The sequence below is a fragment of the Canariomyces notabilis genome, assembly GCF_033297395.1.
Source record: "Canariomyces notabilis strain CBS 508.74 unplaced genomic scaffold N656scaffold_9, whole genome shotgun sequence".
Classification (NCBI taxonomy): Eukaryota; Fungi; Ascomycota; class Sordariomycetes; order Sordariales; family Chaetomiaceae; genus Canariomyces; species Canariomyces notabilis.
The window spans coordinates 430,060-444,163 of NW_027041831.1; the positions used below are offsets into that span (position 1 = coordinate 430,060).

Sequence of the window (14,104 nt, forward strand, 5' to 3'; positions counted from 1 at the left end):
CACCTCAGTAGCATTGGGGCGTAGCTGTCGCTGCTGCTGAGGGTAGAGGTAGTTGACGGGTTGGTTGGCGATCCAGTAGCACTGTTTGAGACTCGAGTTAGTACTTATGCAATATTACGATAACCAATGACCTAGGGAGTTGTGTTAAGAGCAGGCGGGGATAGTAGATATCGATGGCACTCACTGGGTCACGCTTCCCATACAAGGGACAGAAGTGTTGGCTTTTGTAGAGGTGGCGGGCTGGTCGTGATTGGTAGGCATGCTAGGCCGAGTGCTGGCTGTTGATGGACTGAAAGAGTCTTAGAGAATAGGTACAAATTACAATACCTAGGTATTTTTGATGAGCTGCTTTGAATGCTATTGAGAAACATGAAATTCTGGGATGTTTTGAAGATTGGCGACTCAAACTGAGATAGACGTATTTATACACAACTTTCGCCCTTGTCAGATTCATCATGGATGGCTGCTGTACTTTTAACTGGACTTTTCAGTTCTGAAGTGCTGTGCTAGAATGCATTCACGAACGACTTGACCCGAAGTCTTGGCTGATCAACGGTCGGGATGCTCGTTATGTCGGCCTCATGATGCTCTGTTTGTCGGCATGCTCGTTATGTCCGATAACGCGTGGACCTACATGTAGGGTACCGGACTTGGCCTGCATGTGGCTGAACTGATGTTAGTCGCGGAAGAGATACCAAGCCTTACCTTATACACCCAAGAAGTACCTGCCCGTAGTGTCATGAGTCTTATGCGAGACCGACCAATTAGAGGCTTCGTGGGGCGGTAGACACACTCAAGACCTTGGCCACGGAAGCGGTCACAACTGGGCAACGAGCCATTGCAGCGTGCCTTTCGGACGTGGAAGTTTTGGCATGCCTGGCGGGCTCGACGGCGGGGTACCGGGATGGCGGTTGCAGTTGCAGTGCCGTGACCTGAATCACCGTGGACGATATCGACGCCAACATTGCCGTCGTACGAGCAAGGCAGGCTCAAGCGGTCACAATTGCTGCAAGTCACTCGGCGGCCGTCGCATCGGACTTTGCGGGCTCGACGTGATGCACGTGCTGGCAGGCCGGTTGGGTGGAGTGGGCAAGGCACTCATCATCGGTGATAGAATCCGATCATTGTTCCGGTGAAGATGCTCAAGGGCCACAAGGTTATCAACGAGCTCGGCGTATTGGATCTCAATTGGCACCCTCCGACGGGAGCCAATATGTGTACGGTCAGTGCTCGGGCTGATGTGACAGCTTGCCACATGGATGTGATGATTGGATTCGGTCGGGTGCGCGGATCCGCCCATGAGGCATGAGGCTTACTACCAGATTGGTGGGTTCTAAGGTAGCAGGGGAAGGGGGTTGTCTATCATCACTGGCAACATTACAAATCCGCCCTGGCACTTGAGGAGTTGAGGTCTGGTACGGGCGAAGGCACTACTAGTAGTAATGACTGACATTATGTGCGCATCATGGCTCATAAGGGTGCCTAGCCTGCCCGGTTCATTATGGTTCTATGGTCTACATGGGTGCCATCACCGCTTGTCTTGCCTGCACCAGACTCCAATGTCAATGTGAACTGTAATGTGGCCAGTGATGATAGAGGACCTCACCGCCTATCTCTGCATATCTTGGCCTTCCAATTCCAATGCTTGTCTTCCTGCTTCATATCTATCCATGCCGAGGCCTTGTCTTTCTCCCCTTTTCCTTGGACATCCACCGAAGCAAAATACACCCTCTTCGCTTGCCTGATAGCACAACATACGCCTAGGTGTGGTGGGCTGTGTGACCTAGTGTCTTCAGGTTCTCGAACGAGCGCTCTGCGGCTCTGAACTCTGTACTTAGCCATAAGATGCCATGCCAGAACCACTTACCTAAGCCACGAGTAAAGGACTGAAGGATGCCGGTCCCCTTCGTGGTCTTGGCCCGGGCTTCACGGGCTACCTACTTAGGTTCTCCATCTTCAAAAGGTTAGCCACAGCAAAGTAACCGTTGTCTTCTGCCAACTCAATCGCGCGTTCAAGCCCTGTCCCCCGAATAACGTCACCTATTGCGCCTGCATTCAGCAACAGCCGTACCATATCTAGGCGGCCGTGCTCAGCTGCCCCCTCTATTGCGGTGCGGCCATCCTTGACAGAAGGCCAGGCGTTCACATCGGCACCCAGGCTTATAAGCAATTCGGCAAGCTTGAGATCCCCGGCTATGGCAGCGCCCTGTAGCGCCGTGATGCCGTACTCGGGCGAGGGCTCGGCATTTATATCCGCGCCGCGACTAAGCAAAAGGTGAACGATTGTCATCTTTTCAACCCGGGGCGTCAGCAAGGCAGCGGCTTGAAGAGCGGTACGTCCTCGACTGTACGCTGGTGCCTCGTTAACGCTAGCTCCATGATCCAAGAGCATCCTCAGCGCTGTTAGGTCCCCAAGCAGACATGCCAGTTGAGTCGGTGTGCATGTTGTGAACGAGACAACCTTGTCACGCCACATGTGATCGATGATGGGGGTTTCACGAAGGAAGCGAGCAAGAGCTTTATGCCAGCCTCTAGAGACGACTTCGTGAAGTGCCCAGCTTGGTTCGCCGCCAGGCCGGCTGACAGAGGCGCCGGCGTCCAACAGCTTATCGCAAAATTCTTCCACTACTTCGGTTTCTTGGGGTTCGAAAAGCCTTTGACCAAGATATGCTTCCAGGGTTGTCAGGCCTCCAAGCAATGCTGGCGCCGCAGAAGCGTCGGCTCCAAGCCGGAGTAATAGCTGGGCAACTCTGACATGCGAGTCGCCAGTGTTGCCCTCGAGTGCTGCTTGTAATGCTGTTCGCCCGTCTATCGGATGCGCTGGCGCGTTGATATTCGCTCCTTTGCCAACCAGGAATAGAACCATGTCTTCCCGACCACTTCTGGCCGCCATTTGAAGCGGGTTTAACCACACTGAAGGGTACATGGTCCGGTCTTTCTCGCACAGCACAGGGGTGTCGATGTCCAACCCTGACTTTAGGAGGCAGGCTGCTGCGGCGATGTTTCCATTCCTGGCTGATTTCACCAAAGCGTTCATCCTCTGCTTTGAGTCAACCAGGTATGCGGGGAATGCGTCCCAGAAACTCTGGTCTTTGAGTCTTTCGGCAAGGCTCTCGAGAAGTCCTGGCTGTCCACTGGGATCTGCCTTGTGCAGAATAAGCAGCTTCAGGAATAGACGGCATCGTTCATTATCGTCCACGGTCGAAGCAGTGGTGAGTGGTGGAATCGCGAGGGTTGGGCCGTTTGGATCAACCCCGTACTGAAGCAGGGTGGCAGCTGCCAAAATGCGGTCACTTCGTATCGATGCTTCCAGAGCTCGCTCCAGTTGGTGCGTCGTCACTCCTTCCGGTTGACCCTCGATATACGCTCTGAAAGCGTCAGGACCAGAGCTTGCCGCGTCTACCAGATCGGCCAGCAAGGAGCCACCTGCTCCAACCGGCAGATTTTGCTTGAAAAGCTCAAAGATGTCCCGGCGGTTTAACGCTGCCCATTCAAGGACAGTCAGCCCGTGGAAGCGCGATGAGATTTCGGGCACGTGGGCACCATGTGCCAGGAGGCATTTGACCGCCTCGGTCCTTCCATTGAGAGCCGCGTACTCCATGGGAGTAGTCTGACTCCCAAAAGACCGCCGGTTGGGGTCAGCGCCAGCTTCAAGAAGAATCTTGATCGCTTCAATGCTGTTCCTCAACATCGCTGTCTCAAGCGCCGACATGTGGCCAGACTCTGCGTCTGGGGATACTCCTTTCTTGAGGAGAAATCGGACGAGGTCAAGTTGCCCATGCCAGATACACTGACACAAAAGCTTCGCCCCTATGTCCAGCTTGAAGCATGCTTGGTTCGCTTTACACAAGACGCGTTGCGTGAGATCAGCGTCGCCAATGCGTGCTATATTACACAGCAGCACGTTGTCGAACTCGACGCCGTATTCAAGGAGCATGTCAACGACTTGAATATTTTTTGATCCGACGGCCGAGTCCAGGAGCACGTCTGCAAAAGCCTGGACCGTTGGCGTCCGGATCTCAAGAAACCGCTTCAGGAAGCTTGTGTATTTTTGGCCAACGACCCATCGAAGGAAATCGTCCATCATCCGATCAGTCATGTGGTTATTTGATGCCAAGAATGACACCAATGCGAAGATTAGCGGGAGTCCACCAGTAACTGATGACAAAATCCCAAGATTTTTTAGGAATAAGCCTGATATGCCGTCCTCGAGCCGCTCAGGAACATATAGTTGAAGCTGTGAGGCAACATTGGGCAAGTCGACCGCAGCAGGGGCCCACGCCAGGCGAAAAGCGTCGGCGATTGCCATGATTGGGTGAGAGGACGGAGGTGCAAGATGTGGCAGAATGTCTCCATGTACGGCAACAGGTCCTGGCAGAGAGAGGCCTGAAGTATTGCCGCAATTAGCAAGACGGAGTGCAAAAGCTCTAACCGGGTGAGTGAACCGCATTTGTACCTTGTTGTTCAATCACAGAAAGGAGGCAAAAGAAGGGCAGGTTCCTCATGAGATCGAAGCTTCGGCTGGGATCTGAGCGAAACTCCACCGCCGAGGCAAACTGCAAGTGGCCTGGCATGAAGCTGCTCGGGGTGGCAGCTGCTGGTCTCTTTAGTAATGTTGTACAGCCCACCTACACGTCTGCCTTCGTACTTACTGGGCCCAAAGTCAGAATCGACGGCAACAACCCAGTCACTCAGCTCCATCACGGAGTTTTCGAGGTGCCCAATGGATGTATTCCATACAAACGATCCTGGAAAATGGTCTTCCTCAAACACTGGACCTGCCGTGGCTGTCTGAATATCCTCATGCGCGCGGCCAGAAGTGAAGACTGGCAGAGGACCCAGTCCAGATCCTTCAAGCATCTGGTGGGATATCTCTGGAAGAGAGCTGGGCTGCGCCGGACACTCTAAGGGAAAGTCGGCGTCAGGGATGGTGCCCAAGCTTTGGCTATTCACGGGTGTTGGCGACGGAGTTCGGAAGGATATCCTGCCTGCAAGGTGACCCGGCCCTCTCACTTCAAGGTTGGTAAGCAATTTGGTGCCACGTTAGCTAACATTGTATCACCACGCGCAAACTTACATGCCGAAGATTGTGCTGTTGACCGAGATTTAGTCTTTCGGGCACGAGCAATCCCGCGACTAACACGCGCCAGGGGTAATGGCCGGCCATGAAGACACACGACGGTCTGCTTGCCCTGTTCGGTGCGGCGTTGGAATTCATCACCAATGTAGGTCCACTCATCACCTGTCACGTTCTTGAGATGCTGGAAGCGATACTTGTATTGTCTCTCACTATGGAGACTCTTTAGCGACAATGGATCATACTAAGGGAACCGGGGGGAGGCACAAGAACCAAGCCATCGAGGTTAGAGGTACTAACCTTGCTTTGAAGTTATGGGTCAAGCTCATATGCTTCTTCACGTCGGGTAGCTTCTTGTTTTGAGACACATATAATTCGAGGATTTCATCTTTGTGTTTGTCCCAGTCAAGAGGCGCGGGCGGTCGCTCCTCCTCTCGTTGCATGTTGGGCCCCAACAGTTGGGACACGGGTTAGGCAACGATTGAGATTAGGTTCTCAGGTAAAGATTGCTTGAATAACAGTGAGGAAAGTCATCAGAGTCGCATCCCTGGCCTCGGTACATGTACCCTTCGTAACCATCGATGTCGGATTTGGTTCGCTCGGATGTGGACGCCTTATGAAGGCAAACGACCACAGCATCCCCTACACGCATGCCGCTTCAATCACGTGAGTTCCCGCCATCAACACCTTGTCGGGGCTGAGCTGTGTACTTTTGTCGTACTTGTATTCTGCACTGCTGATTGGATGTACAAAAGGACAATGCATGGTCCGTGAATCACGCTTCGTCACTGTTCCCAGGTACCTTAATAATGCCCAATTGGTCTTTTCTTCCTCAGGGACACCGCCGGCGAGTTCCAGGGGCACAGTGCACCACCGCACTGCACTTGGCAAGAATAAGTACAAAGTACTGTACTTATTTGTAGGTAGCCTGTAGGTTTCTAGGTAAAGGGTTCTTGAGAGCATTCAGGTTGATGACTTGAGTGCCAGTCCGCCATCGCAGCCTGAAAGCCCTGGATGGCCAGGGGGAGGGGGGCAGTAAGTTGGCAATCTTTTCCTAAGGTACCTAAGGCTCTATGATCTATCCAAGGCTGGTCCAAGACTGATTCAATGTTTTTATACATGAGCACCCCGACCAACAGGGACACTTCAATGGATCGTTATCGTTCGTCTCGCAGCTTAATCGCTGCTAGCCATCACACTCATCACAGTACTAGTATCAAAAGGCAACGACGAGAAGTTTAGCAACAAAGCAAGCCTCGGTATCTCCGTATAGTACCAGGGCATTACTTTACGCCACATGTCCCGCCTCCAACGTCAGTTTGAGAACTTAAGGGGCAACCAAAAGTACAATGGCAATTACACAAAGACAAAAGCCTGCCCAGTGTATAAATGACTTCATGTCCATCTTTATCTAGACCCGAAAGCCATCTCATTGAACTGTTATTAGCATTCACGTACCCACCAACATCACCCAGAAGGCTCTCTAAGTGAGAACCTACCAACACTCAGCCTAGAACCATGTCTTCGAATCATGCCCACTCCGCCCGCTCTGCCAAAGCTGGCACTTCCGTGCCATATACCGAAGACATAACCCAGCCTGTTCCAATGATGCCTAGGTAGGTACCTAGCTTCCGAATCTCATGCGCAACTGCATGTCAAGTATTGTCCCTCTCAGTGCTGACTGGAGTCTGAGGAAGTGCTGCCAAACGCGCGACCAATCCGCAAACTCCCAGTATAAACAATATCCTCTACGGTCACGACAACTCCACTCCAATGTTGTTGAGATGGTTGGAAGAAGTGAATGACGTGCCCATTAGTGAGAAGATTCACCTGGTTACTTCGCGAGGGAATGGAGACACTGAGTGCAAGTGATGCATGGAAAGATATCAGGAAGGATTCAAGCTGCTTTTCGTTCGTCTCGGCTCACTAGGAGCCTCGACTGTAGCAGGCATTGCAATACAAGAGGATAGCTCCATTTTCTTGACACAGAGGGGGAATTTACTCTCACCCACCTACTGGGACGCCGTATGAACCATAGCATACGTAGCTCGAAGACAAGCCAGATTCTCAAAGAGAGCAATGGAGACTTGCAGTCCTGCTTTATACATTGAGACCTCAACAATGTCAGAGTCACAAGTATGTACGAAGAAGAGTCGACCGTCCTTCCGGCCATCTAACTTGCTCTGAAGTAACCAACCCCGTCTCACCATACCCATTCTTCCATTCCCAAAGACGGGAGACATCAACTTAGCAACCCGACGTCTTGACCGCGGCAGTGGTACACGCAGTCCCCGACGGGCCGCTGCCAATCTTCGTAGGCTCATCGCCGTCGTCGTTGCCCTCGTACAGCCAGCAGGCGGCGCCCTTGAGGAGGCACGAGTTCTGGATGAGGGTGGTGTCGCCGTAGTTGGCGTTGACGCCCGCGACGACCGAGGCCTTGTCGATGACGCGGATGTTGTTGAAGGTCGAGTGGCGCGCGTACTGTGTGTCGCAGTTCCCGCACGAGCGGTACAGTTTTCCGATGTTGCTGGCCAGGAAGTTCTTGACGGCGACCGTCCCCGCCCCGTTGTGCTGGAACACCTTGTCCGAGGCGCCCCGCGCGCCGCCGCCGTTGACGTATGATGTTCCGGAGGTTTGGAGGAAGGTTGCGGCGTCCTCGCATACGTCCGTCCACCAGCTTGGGAAGGGTAAGGGTTAGTACGTTTGGTTGGACCTCATTTTGAGGTGGCCAAGGCCTTGGAGGAAGAAAGGGACTTACACGTTGTTCAGGGTGCAGGTTCCCTTGCAGTGGATGCCCTCGCCATTGTTGGGGCCAATGATGACGTTGCTCAGCGTGGCGCCATTCTCGAGGATGAAGACGGCGTCGTCGTCACCGCCCTCGGCCTGTTCGCTGCAGGTAGACGGGTTGCGGTCGTACTGGACCATCTTGCCGTCAAACGATTGGCCAGCAGCAATGGTCTTGACGGCAGCCAAGTTGGAGGTGGCCGTGGCGGTAGGGAACGAGGTCTGCAGATTGGTGTTGGTTTGCGCAACTGCGAGGGCCGCAGTGGCAAGAATGGTGAGAACTGCGGATGGCATTTTTGGGGAAGTGGCTACTAAGAGTGCTGGAGGAGCGAGAGTGAAGTCCAGAGGAGACGTTGGGCTGGTCGAGAAAGAATCCGGACGACTGAGGGATGCCTTCTTCGTGACGAAGCCATCTTTATAGTTCACCTACACGCCGTCACTACCACTGCTGTGGCTCCGATCAGGCCCTGTTGATCTCCAAATTCGCCCCTGGCCGCTGAATGAGATGTCGTCGGTTTCAAGGCCCACCAACCACGCAAGCCTAGCCCTGGCCCCAGTCGGCATTCCCAGTGCTCCTACTAGTGTGGTCTTGTCCTGCCCATGTGCCGAGTCTTCACCCTAGTTAGGGGGTTCTCCGCATTTACTAGATCATTAATGGTCGACGGTGCTGGGCAGTTGTTGAGAGGTAGCCTCAGGTAGGTACAACACAGAAGTTTCCCTTCCTGCTTTCGACAACATGATACTTTTTGCACGAATGAACGGTCTCCTCATCTCCTGGACATGGGCTAGGACGTCCGTGTTGCCCAACTAACCATCTCAGGGGGACAGGTGATGCTTTCCAACCTTCGCAACTCGGAGACCATGCTGTTAATCTTCCTCGAACATATTCCCCCCTCATCAGTCCCAACCTAGGCCCCCGGAAATCAGCAATTGAAGGCATTACGTACATGGGTGGGAACTTCCCAACATCGTGGCAAGTCGCAGCGTCCATCATGTCCAACTGAAGTCGATGTCCAAGGCCGCGAACGATTCCAGGAAAGGAAATCTCGGCACCAGAAGATCGAAGATGGATGTTTCACGGGGACCGATCCATGCAACGTCTTGGCATCGGAATTACGCAAGGTTGGTGGGATTTCCTCGGCACTGGCTTGCTCCCCCAGTCGAGCAAGGGGAGAGAGACGCGGCCTGCGATCCACCGAGGAGGAAAATCAATTTTTGATGTCGACGAGAAGAAGAGTTATTCCCTGGCGGAAACCGCCTGTGGAAGGGTGATGCCCTAAAGCGTTGTGCTGGATGTGCAAGATTGATTGGTGGAGTTTCCTGCCAAGCTAGCATTTGCGGGCCGGCAAGGCATTGGTCGGTACATACGAAGCTACATGGTCGGTGGCTGCCGTCGAAACGGGTCAGGTCACACTAATGGCGGTCTGGCCAGGCAGTACTTTTGCATCGAACTGTCAGGCAATTCAGCCAAAGACTGGCCATGTAGCAATTGAGTATTGGTTCAATTCAACCATTTTACAGCAAGATTCATCAATTCCGGCTTGTTGATGTTAGCTGCGCGGAAATTTTGATGATAGCGCTGTAGGCTGGCGACAAAACAGTCACGTGATACGGTTGATCAGTCAAACCGGCTGATTCTTATGATTTGTCTGCCTAGGACTCGTTGTGGGCCCTGTGGCTTGTGTGTTCTTAATTCTTAACCACAACGCTTCAAAGTTCAAACCGTTGTGCCACAGACCCGACTCGGTAACACGAAGCCCTTTCATCACGGGTTATGGTATTTCCCCAGAACACAGTCGCTGCTGGACTCGGCTGTGAACTGGCTCCTCAAACCCTTTCTCCTGATATTGATATATTGCTCCCGCAGGTTTTTGGCCTGCAAGCTCCCGCGTTTCTTCTTGAAACGTGGGTGATCCGCCTCCGCTAACTCGGCTCGAGTGTCTAGACTCTAGAGACCCGCTGGACCGAATTCAAATATCAAGTCTCGACATATGACCATCTAGACTCGACACAACCTCCCGTTCTGCGTCTGAACCCCTTGGTCTCCGTCTCTGACCTCCCAGCCCTCGCTGCCCACCGCCGTGGTCGCGTAGAACACCTCGCGAGGATCCCACTTCCTCTTCAGCTCCAGCAGCCGTGGATACTGCGTCCCGTAGAAGTTGCCTTGCCACTCGGGCTCGTCCACATTTGCTTCGTTTAGATACGCGCCGCCAAACTCGCTCACCGGCGCGATCGCCTTGAACGCCGGGATGATTTCCTCCTTCAGCACCCTAGATGCGGCGCCCACTTCTGCTGGCGTGGAGTCCGCCGTGAGCGGCGGCGCGCTGAGGATCAGGAAGCACACGACGTGCCTGAAGGCCGAACTGACGGCGTTGTCGGCGTTGGCCCGGTTCCGCGGCGCCTGGTGGTAGCCCATCAGCCGGTGGCCCGCCTCGCTGTGCCGGCGGATGGTGGCGAACGTGGCGTTGAACTTGGCCGACATGGGGTCTTCGAAGTTGGCCCGCGGGATGAGCCGGTTGCTTGGCACCGCGACACGGCCCGCACCGTTGAGCACGACATTGCTGCCCCAGGTCGCGTCGTAGGCCGGGTAATAGGCGTCGTGGTGGGTGGTGTTTGGGGTGAAGGGGATGCCGAGCTGCGTGAGCTTGTCGAACCAGGGCTTGACGAGCGCGTCGAAGGAGGCTAGCGTGTGGTTTGGCGCAAAGAACGGCTCCATGCTGAAGGTGAACGAGCCGTTGCCTGAGCTGCTCAGCACGAACCAGGAGTAGGTTCCTGCGTCTGTGAAGGGGACGAAGAGCGAAAGGTAGGTGCGCATGGCTTCCCAGAATGCGTCGGCGCTGACTGTGCGGGAGGTGCTGAAGCTGAAGGACGAGGTCACGACGGGGAGTTTGGGGTGGACCCTGATGATTATGGAGGTGACCACGCCGAAAGTGCCGCCACCGCCGCCGCGCAGCGCCCAATAGAGGTCCTGATTCTCTTCGGGCGAGGCGGTTATGAAGCGTCCGTCTGCCGTCACCACCTCGAGAGCCATGACGTGGTCGGCCGCCATGCCGTATAGGCCCGAAAGAGGGGTGTGTCCGCCGCCGGCAATGTATCCCCCGGCGTAGCCGACGCTCTAACACTCGTCGTCAACGTGGCTCTCGCGATCATCGCCGATCCAGACAAAACTTACCTCACAAATGCCTCCTAGTGCGCTTACATTGTTCTTATGCGCCGCCTGGTACACCTCTCGCACGGTCACCCCGGCACCAACCTTCAGGGCAGGGCCGGAATAGCCCGGTATCTCAAGACGCTCATAGTAGGTGATGTCCTTGAGGTTGTGGGTCCAGATACTCAGCGCGCCGGCTCCGCTGGACTTCCCCAGGTAGCAATGACCCGTGTTCTTTATAACTAGCCGCAGGTTGGCGTTACGCGCGAAGTTGATTGCGAGCTGAATCTGGCCGACGTTGCTGATGTTCACAGCATAGATGGGAAAGCCCCCATGCGTGCAGGTGCCATTGTCGGGGTCACCGGTCGGCATGCAAGTCCTGCCTTGGTACAATGGCCAGAAGATGGACGTTGGGTCATTTTCACTGCACAACACCATCAGCACTGCTTTTGGAATTCCAAAGAGCCGGACTTGCTTACTGGGTGTACTGATTGAAGAACGAATCGCGTACAGCCTGGCATTTGTTGGGGTCATAAACGCCCAGGTTGCGGTAGCAAGGCGCAGCCAGAGGCACCGTCTTGATGAGTGCGCCGCCAAGCATCCTGTCGAACATGTCCCATGTTGACTGAGGGGGCCATTGGGCGTCTCCGGGATACGCCTTGCAGGCACCGCTTTTCAGACGGTCCGGGTCTAGAACGCCGGTTCCGTGGTCAAACGCAAATAGGGGTGCCGCCTCCTTGACCTCGTTGGATTCGATAAGTTGTTGAAGCTTATCATCTGTGAGTGAATTCTCTTCGTAAGGGAACAATGGTTGACCATGAGTAGTAGCCCAAACGGTTGCGCTTGAAATGAGAACACTGAGTGTTACACCAAGCGTGGTTGCAAAGAGGCTTCGAGTTTGCGCCATAGTCCGACTGGGGTTGAGCAGCTTGAACAGGCACGCATTATTTCCTCAGAAGCGGTCTGCGATCCATGGCCTGCACACTGTTTATGAAGACATTACCTACCAGTAAGTTCCCTTACCTGCCACATGGTCCAGGCCTAGGTGGATGGCTCTTAATGACAGCGTGCTTGGTCCTAATACCGCTCAATATCCTTGCTCACTGTACGGTTCTACATGAACGACAGGGGTATCACGGCGATCGTTGCCAGAAGCTTGATTAGCTGCTTAGCGGTTAAATCTGACCTCCTCACCAGTACCGATGTAAGGCAGTGCAATTTCTTGATGCTCTATGCCAGCTTTGGAGAGCGGGTTACACTACCTAGGCAACCCCGCAGATAGTATCCAGTACCGAGGTGCTGACGGTATGTCTCCCGCCCCCAGAAGAAGGGAAAGGCTGTGGCAATTTGATTACCTGGTACTTGGCGTTCCTGAGTCTGGCTTACATCCTGCATCAGGAGGGTCAGCCATTTCAAGCCGTCATGGGCTGGGGAAGCAGCTTGTACCCCTTAACACATCGTCAGTTATTGTTGCGAGCGTCGGGCTTCAACATTCACAGTACAGTACATACCAAGCATACTTGCATCCTGAGCACCATTAAGAAGTTCATCCAACCCAAACGTAAGTAGTCCTGGCTTCACTAAACAGATCCAGTCCCATCTAAGGCCTGTCACTTCCATTATACCGGCAGCAGCTCTCTCCACATAGACATCTCTTCTCAAGCCCGCGCCAGTAACTCTTCCCGTAATCCACCGTGATCTCAGTCCCGGCCCCGATGCCCTTGCTCACCAAGATCACCCGCTGGACGCCCAGCCACACAAAATGCTGATACTGCGCATTGGGATTACAGCTGTGGTTCACAAAGCGCGTGAAATTCCCCTGCCAGCCCTGCCAAATATGGTACGGCCTGTGGCTGACGGCGGCACCACCACCACCACCACCACCACCACCACTCTCCTCCAACACATCCAGATCCTCAATGCCGCGCGTCACAAGCCCGACGAACTCGCCAATGGCGGCCCCGCGCTCAAAGCCCACCAGCGCCAGCAGCCCGTTGTTCTGTCCGTCGCGGGTCGCAAACACCTGCACGGGACTCGGCGGCCGCCGCCGCGGCCCGGTGCCAAACAGGGACGGGAAACAGAAGCAGTTGTTGCGCTTGGGGTCGTCCGACTGCGTCTGGGCACAGGCGCGGCACGCGTTTGCGCCCGCCAGGGACACGGCGGCGGCCCGAGGCGGGATCCATCGAGGGTCGTCGCCGCCGGGCCATGCTTGGGCGTCGACGATGGATTCAGTGATGTGCTCAAACCGGAAGCACGGGTCATGCCTGAGATATGTCGAGCGCAGAGGAACCGGGTCCGAGCCGTCCCGGAAGACGACCCAGTCGTGCGGGTGGCCGGTGAAGCGGCGCTCCCGCTCCGAGTCTTGGGTCTTGCCGCTGACGACGGCGAGAAGCTGCCGCCAGGAGGGATGCAGCGTGTCGGCGGCGATCTCGATGCGCGCGCGAAAGGTGCGCAGTCGTTCGATGCTCTTGGCGGTGAAATTTGTGCGGTATTTGCACAGGCGGTAGAGGCCCATGCCCGCGAAGACGAGGGCCGCCCAGCCGGCTGCGTCCTTGATCTGCTTGTAGCCGCGCCAGATGGCCATCTTGTTGCGCAGCTCCTTCTCGGACCAGCCAACGTCCCGACAGGCGGCCATCAGGGCGGCCTTGCGGCACCTTGTTGGCGACATGTTGTTGGGGTCGTTCCAGCGCGACTCACCACTCCTCCACGTCCGCCGCCGCAAAATCACCCTCTACATCACCCTCCAGCTACTCTTCGTCGTCGCCTGCGTTGCCATTTCCCACACCATCGCGGCCATCGGGTTCCCCGTGCTCATCATCCTCCTGATCCCCTTCCGAATCATCTTCGTACCGAGATGGTTCACACTCAGGGAGCTTGAGATCATGGACGATTTCACCGCCACCAACAAGACAGTCCAGGTCAGCTTGGTTGGCAAGCCAGGCCTGCCCGAGCATTCATCCAAGGCCGAAGACTGGGTGCTGGAAAGGAGACGGAGCGAGACGCGCTACGGCATGCCCAGGCAGCGGGCTGGAAGTATTCATCGATAAGTTACCTAAGTATGGTATCAAGCTGAACTGAATGGGCTTGACTTTGGC

At 55.0% G+C, this 14,104-nt stretch overlaps 5 protein-coding genes across 5 annotated transcripts; all 5 read right to left on the reverse strand.

Annotated features, from left to right (window-relative positions):
* Positions 1-1,879: 1,879 nt before the first annotated feature.
* Positions 1,880-4,728, reverse strand: N656DRAFT_643000 (ankyrin). Its single transcript, XM_064810420.1, has 2 exons — positions 4,653-4,728; positions 1,880-4,594 (listed from the first exon to the last, which is right to left on the reverse strand). The coding sequence occupies exon 2, from the start codon at positions 4,448-4,450 to the stop codon at positions 1,934-1,936; it is 2,517 nt and encodes an 838-aa protein (XP_064670677.1). The 5' UTR covers positions 4,451-4,594; positions 4,653-4,728; the 3' UTR covers positions 1,880-1,933.
* Positions 4,729-5,016: 288 nt separating this feature from the next.
* Positions 5,017-5,619, reverse strand: N656DRAFT_643061 (uncharacterized protein). The gene is made up of 2 exons (XM_064810421.1): positions 5,383-5,619; positions 5,017-5,242 (listed from the first exon to the last, which is right to left on the reverse strand). Exons 1-2 carry the CDS (start codon positions 5,518-5,520, stop codon positions 5,048-5,050), a joined length of 333 nt encoding a protein of 110 aa, XP_064670678.1. The 5' UTR covers positions 5,521-5,619; the 3' UTR covers positions 5,017-5,047.
* A 1,705-nt stretch (positions 5,620-7,324) lies between these two features.
* N656DRAFT_789187 (polysaccharide lyase family 3 protein) lies at positions 7,325-8,155 on the reverse strand (the record flags this gene model as incomplete). Its single annotated transcript, XM_064816763.1, has 2 exons — positions 7,325-7,754; positions 7,836-8,155. The coding sequence occupies 2 exons, from the start codon at positions 8,153-8,155 to the stop codon at positions 7,325-7,327; spliced, it is 750 nt and encodes a 249-aa protein (XP_064670679.1).
* Positions 8,156-9,860: 1,705 nt separating this feature from the next.
* N656DRAFT_789188 (uncharacterized protein) lies at positions 9,861-12,041 on the reverse strand (the record flags this gene model as incomplete). Its single annotated transcript, XM_064816764.1, has 5 exons — positions 9,861-10,422; positions 10,516-10,976; positions 11,115-11,433; positions 11,489-11,866; positions 12,013-12,041. 5 exons carry the CDS (start codon positions 12,039-12,041, stop codon positions 9,861-9,863), a joined length of 1,749 nt encoding a protein of 582 aa, XP_064670680.1.
* A 568-nt stretch (positions 12,042-12,609) lies between these two features.
* N656DRAFT_752207 (SET domain-containing protein) lies at positions 12,610-13,702 on the reverse strand (the record flags this gene model as incomplete). Its single annotated transcript, XM_064813031.1, has 1 exon — positions 12,610-13,702. Exon 1 carries the CDS (start codon positions 13,675-13,677, stop codon positions 12,610-12,612), a length of 1,068 nt encoding a protein of 355 aa, XP_064670681.1. The 5' UTR covers positions 13,678-13,702.
* Positions 13,703-14,104: the final 402 nt, after the last annotated feature.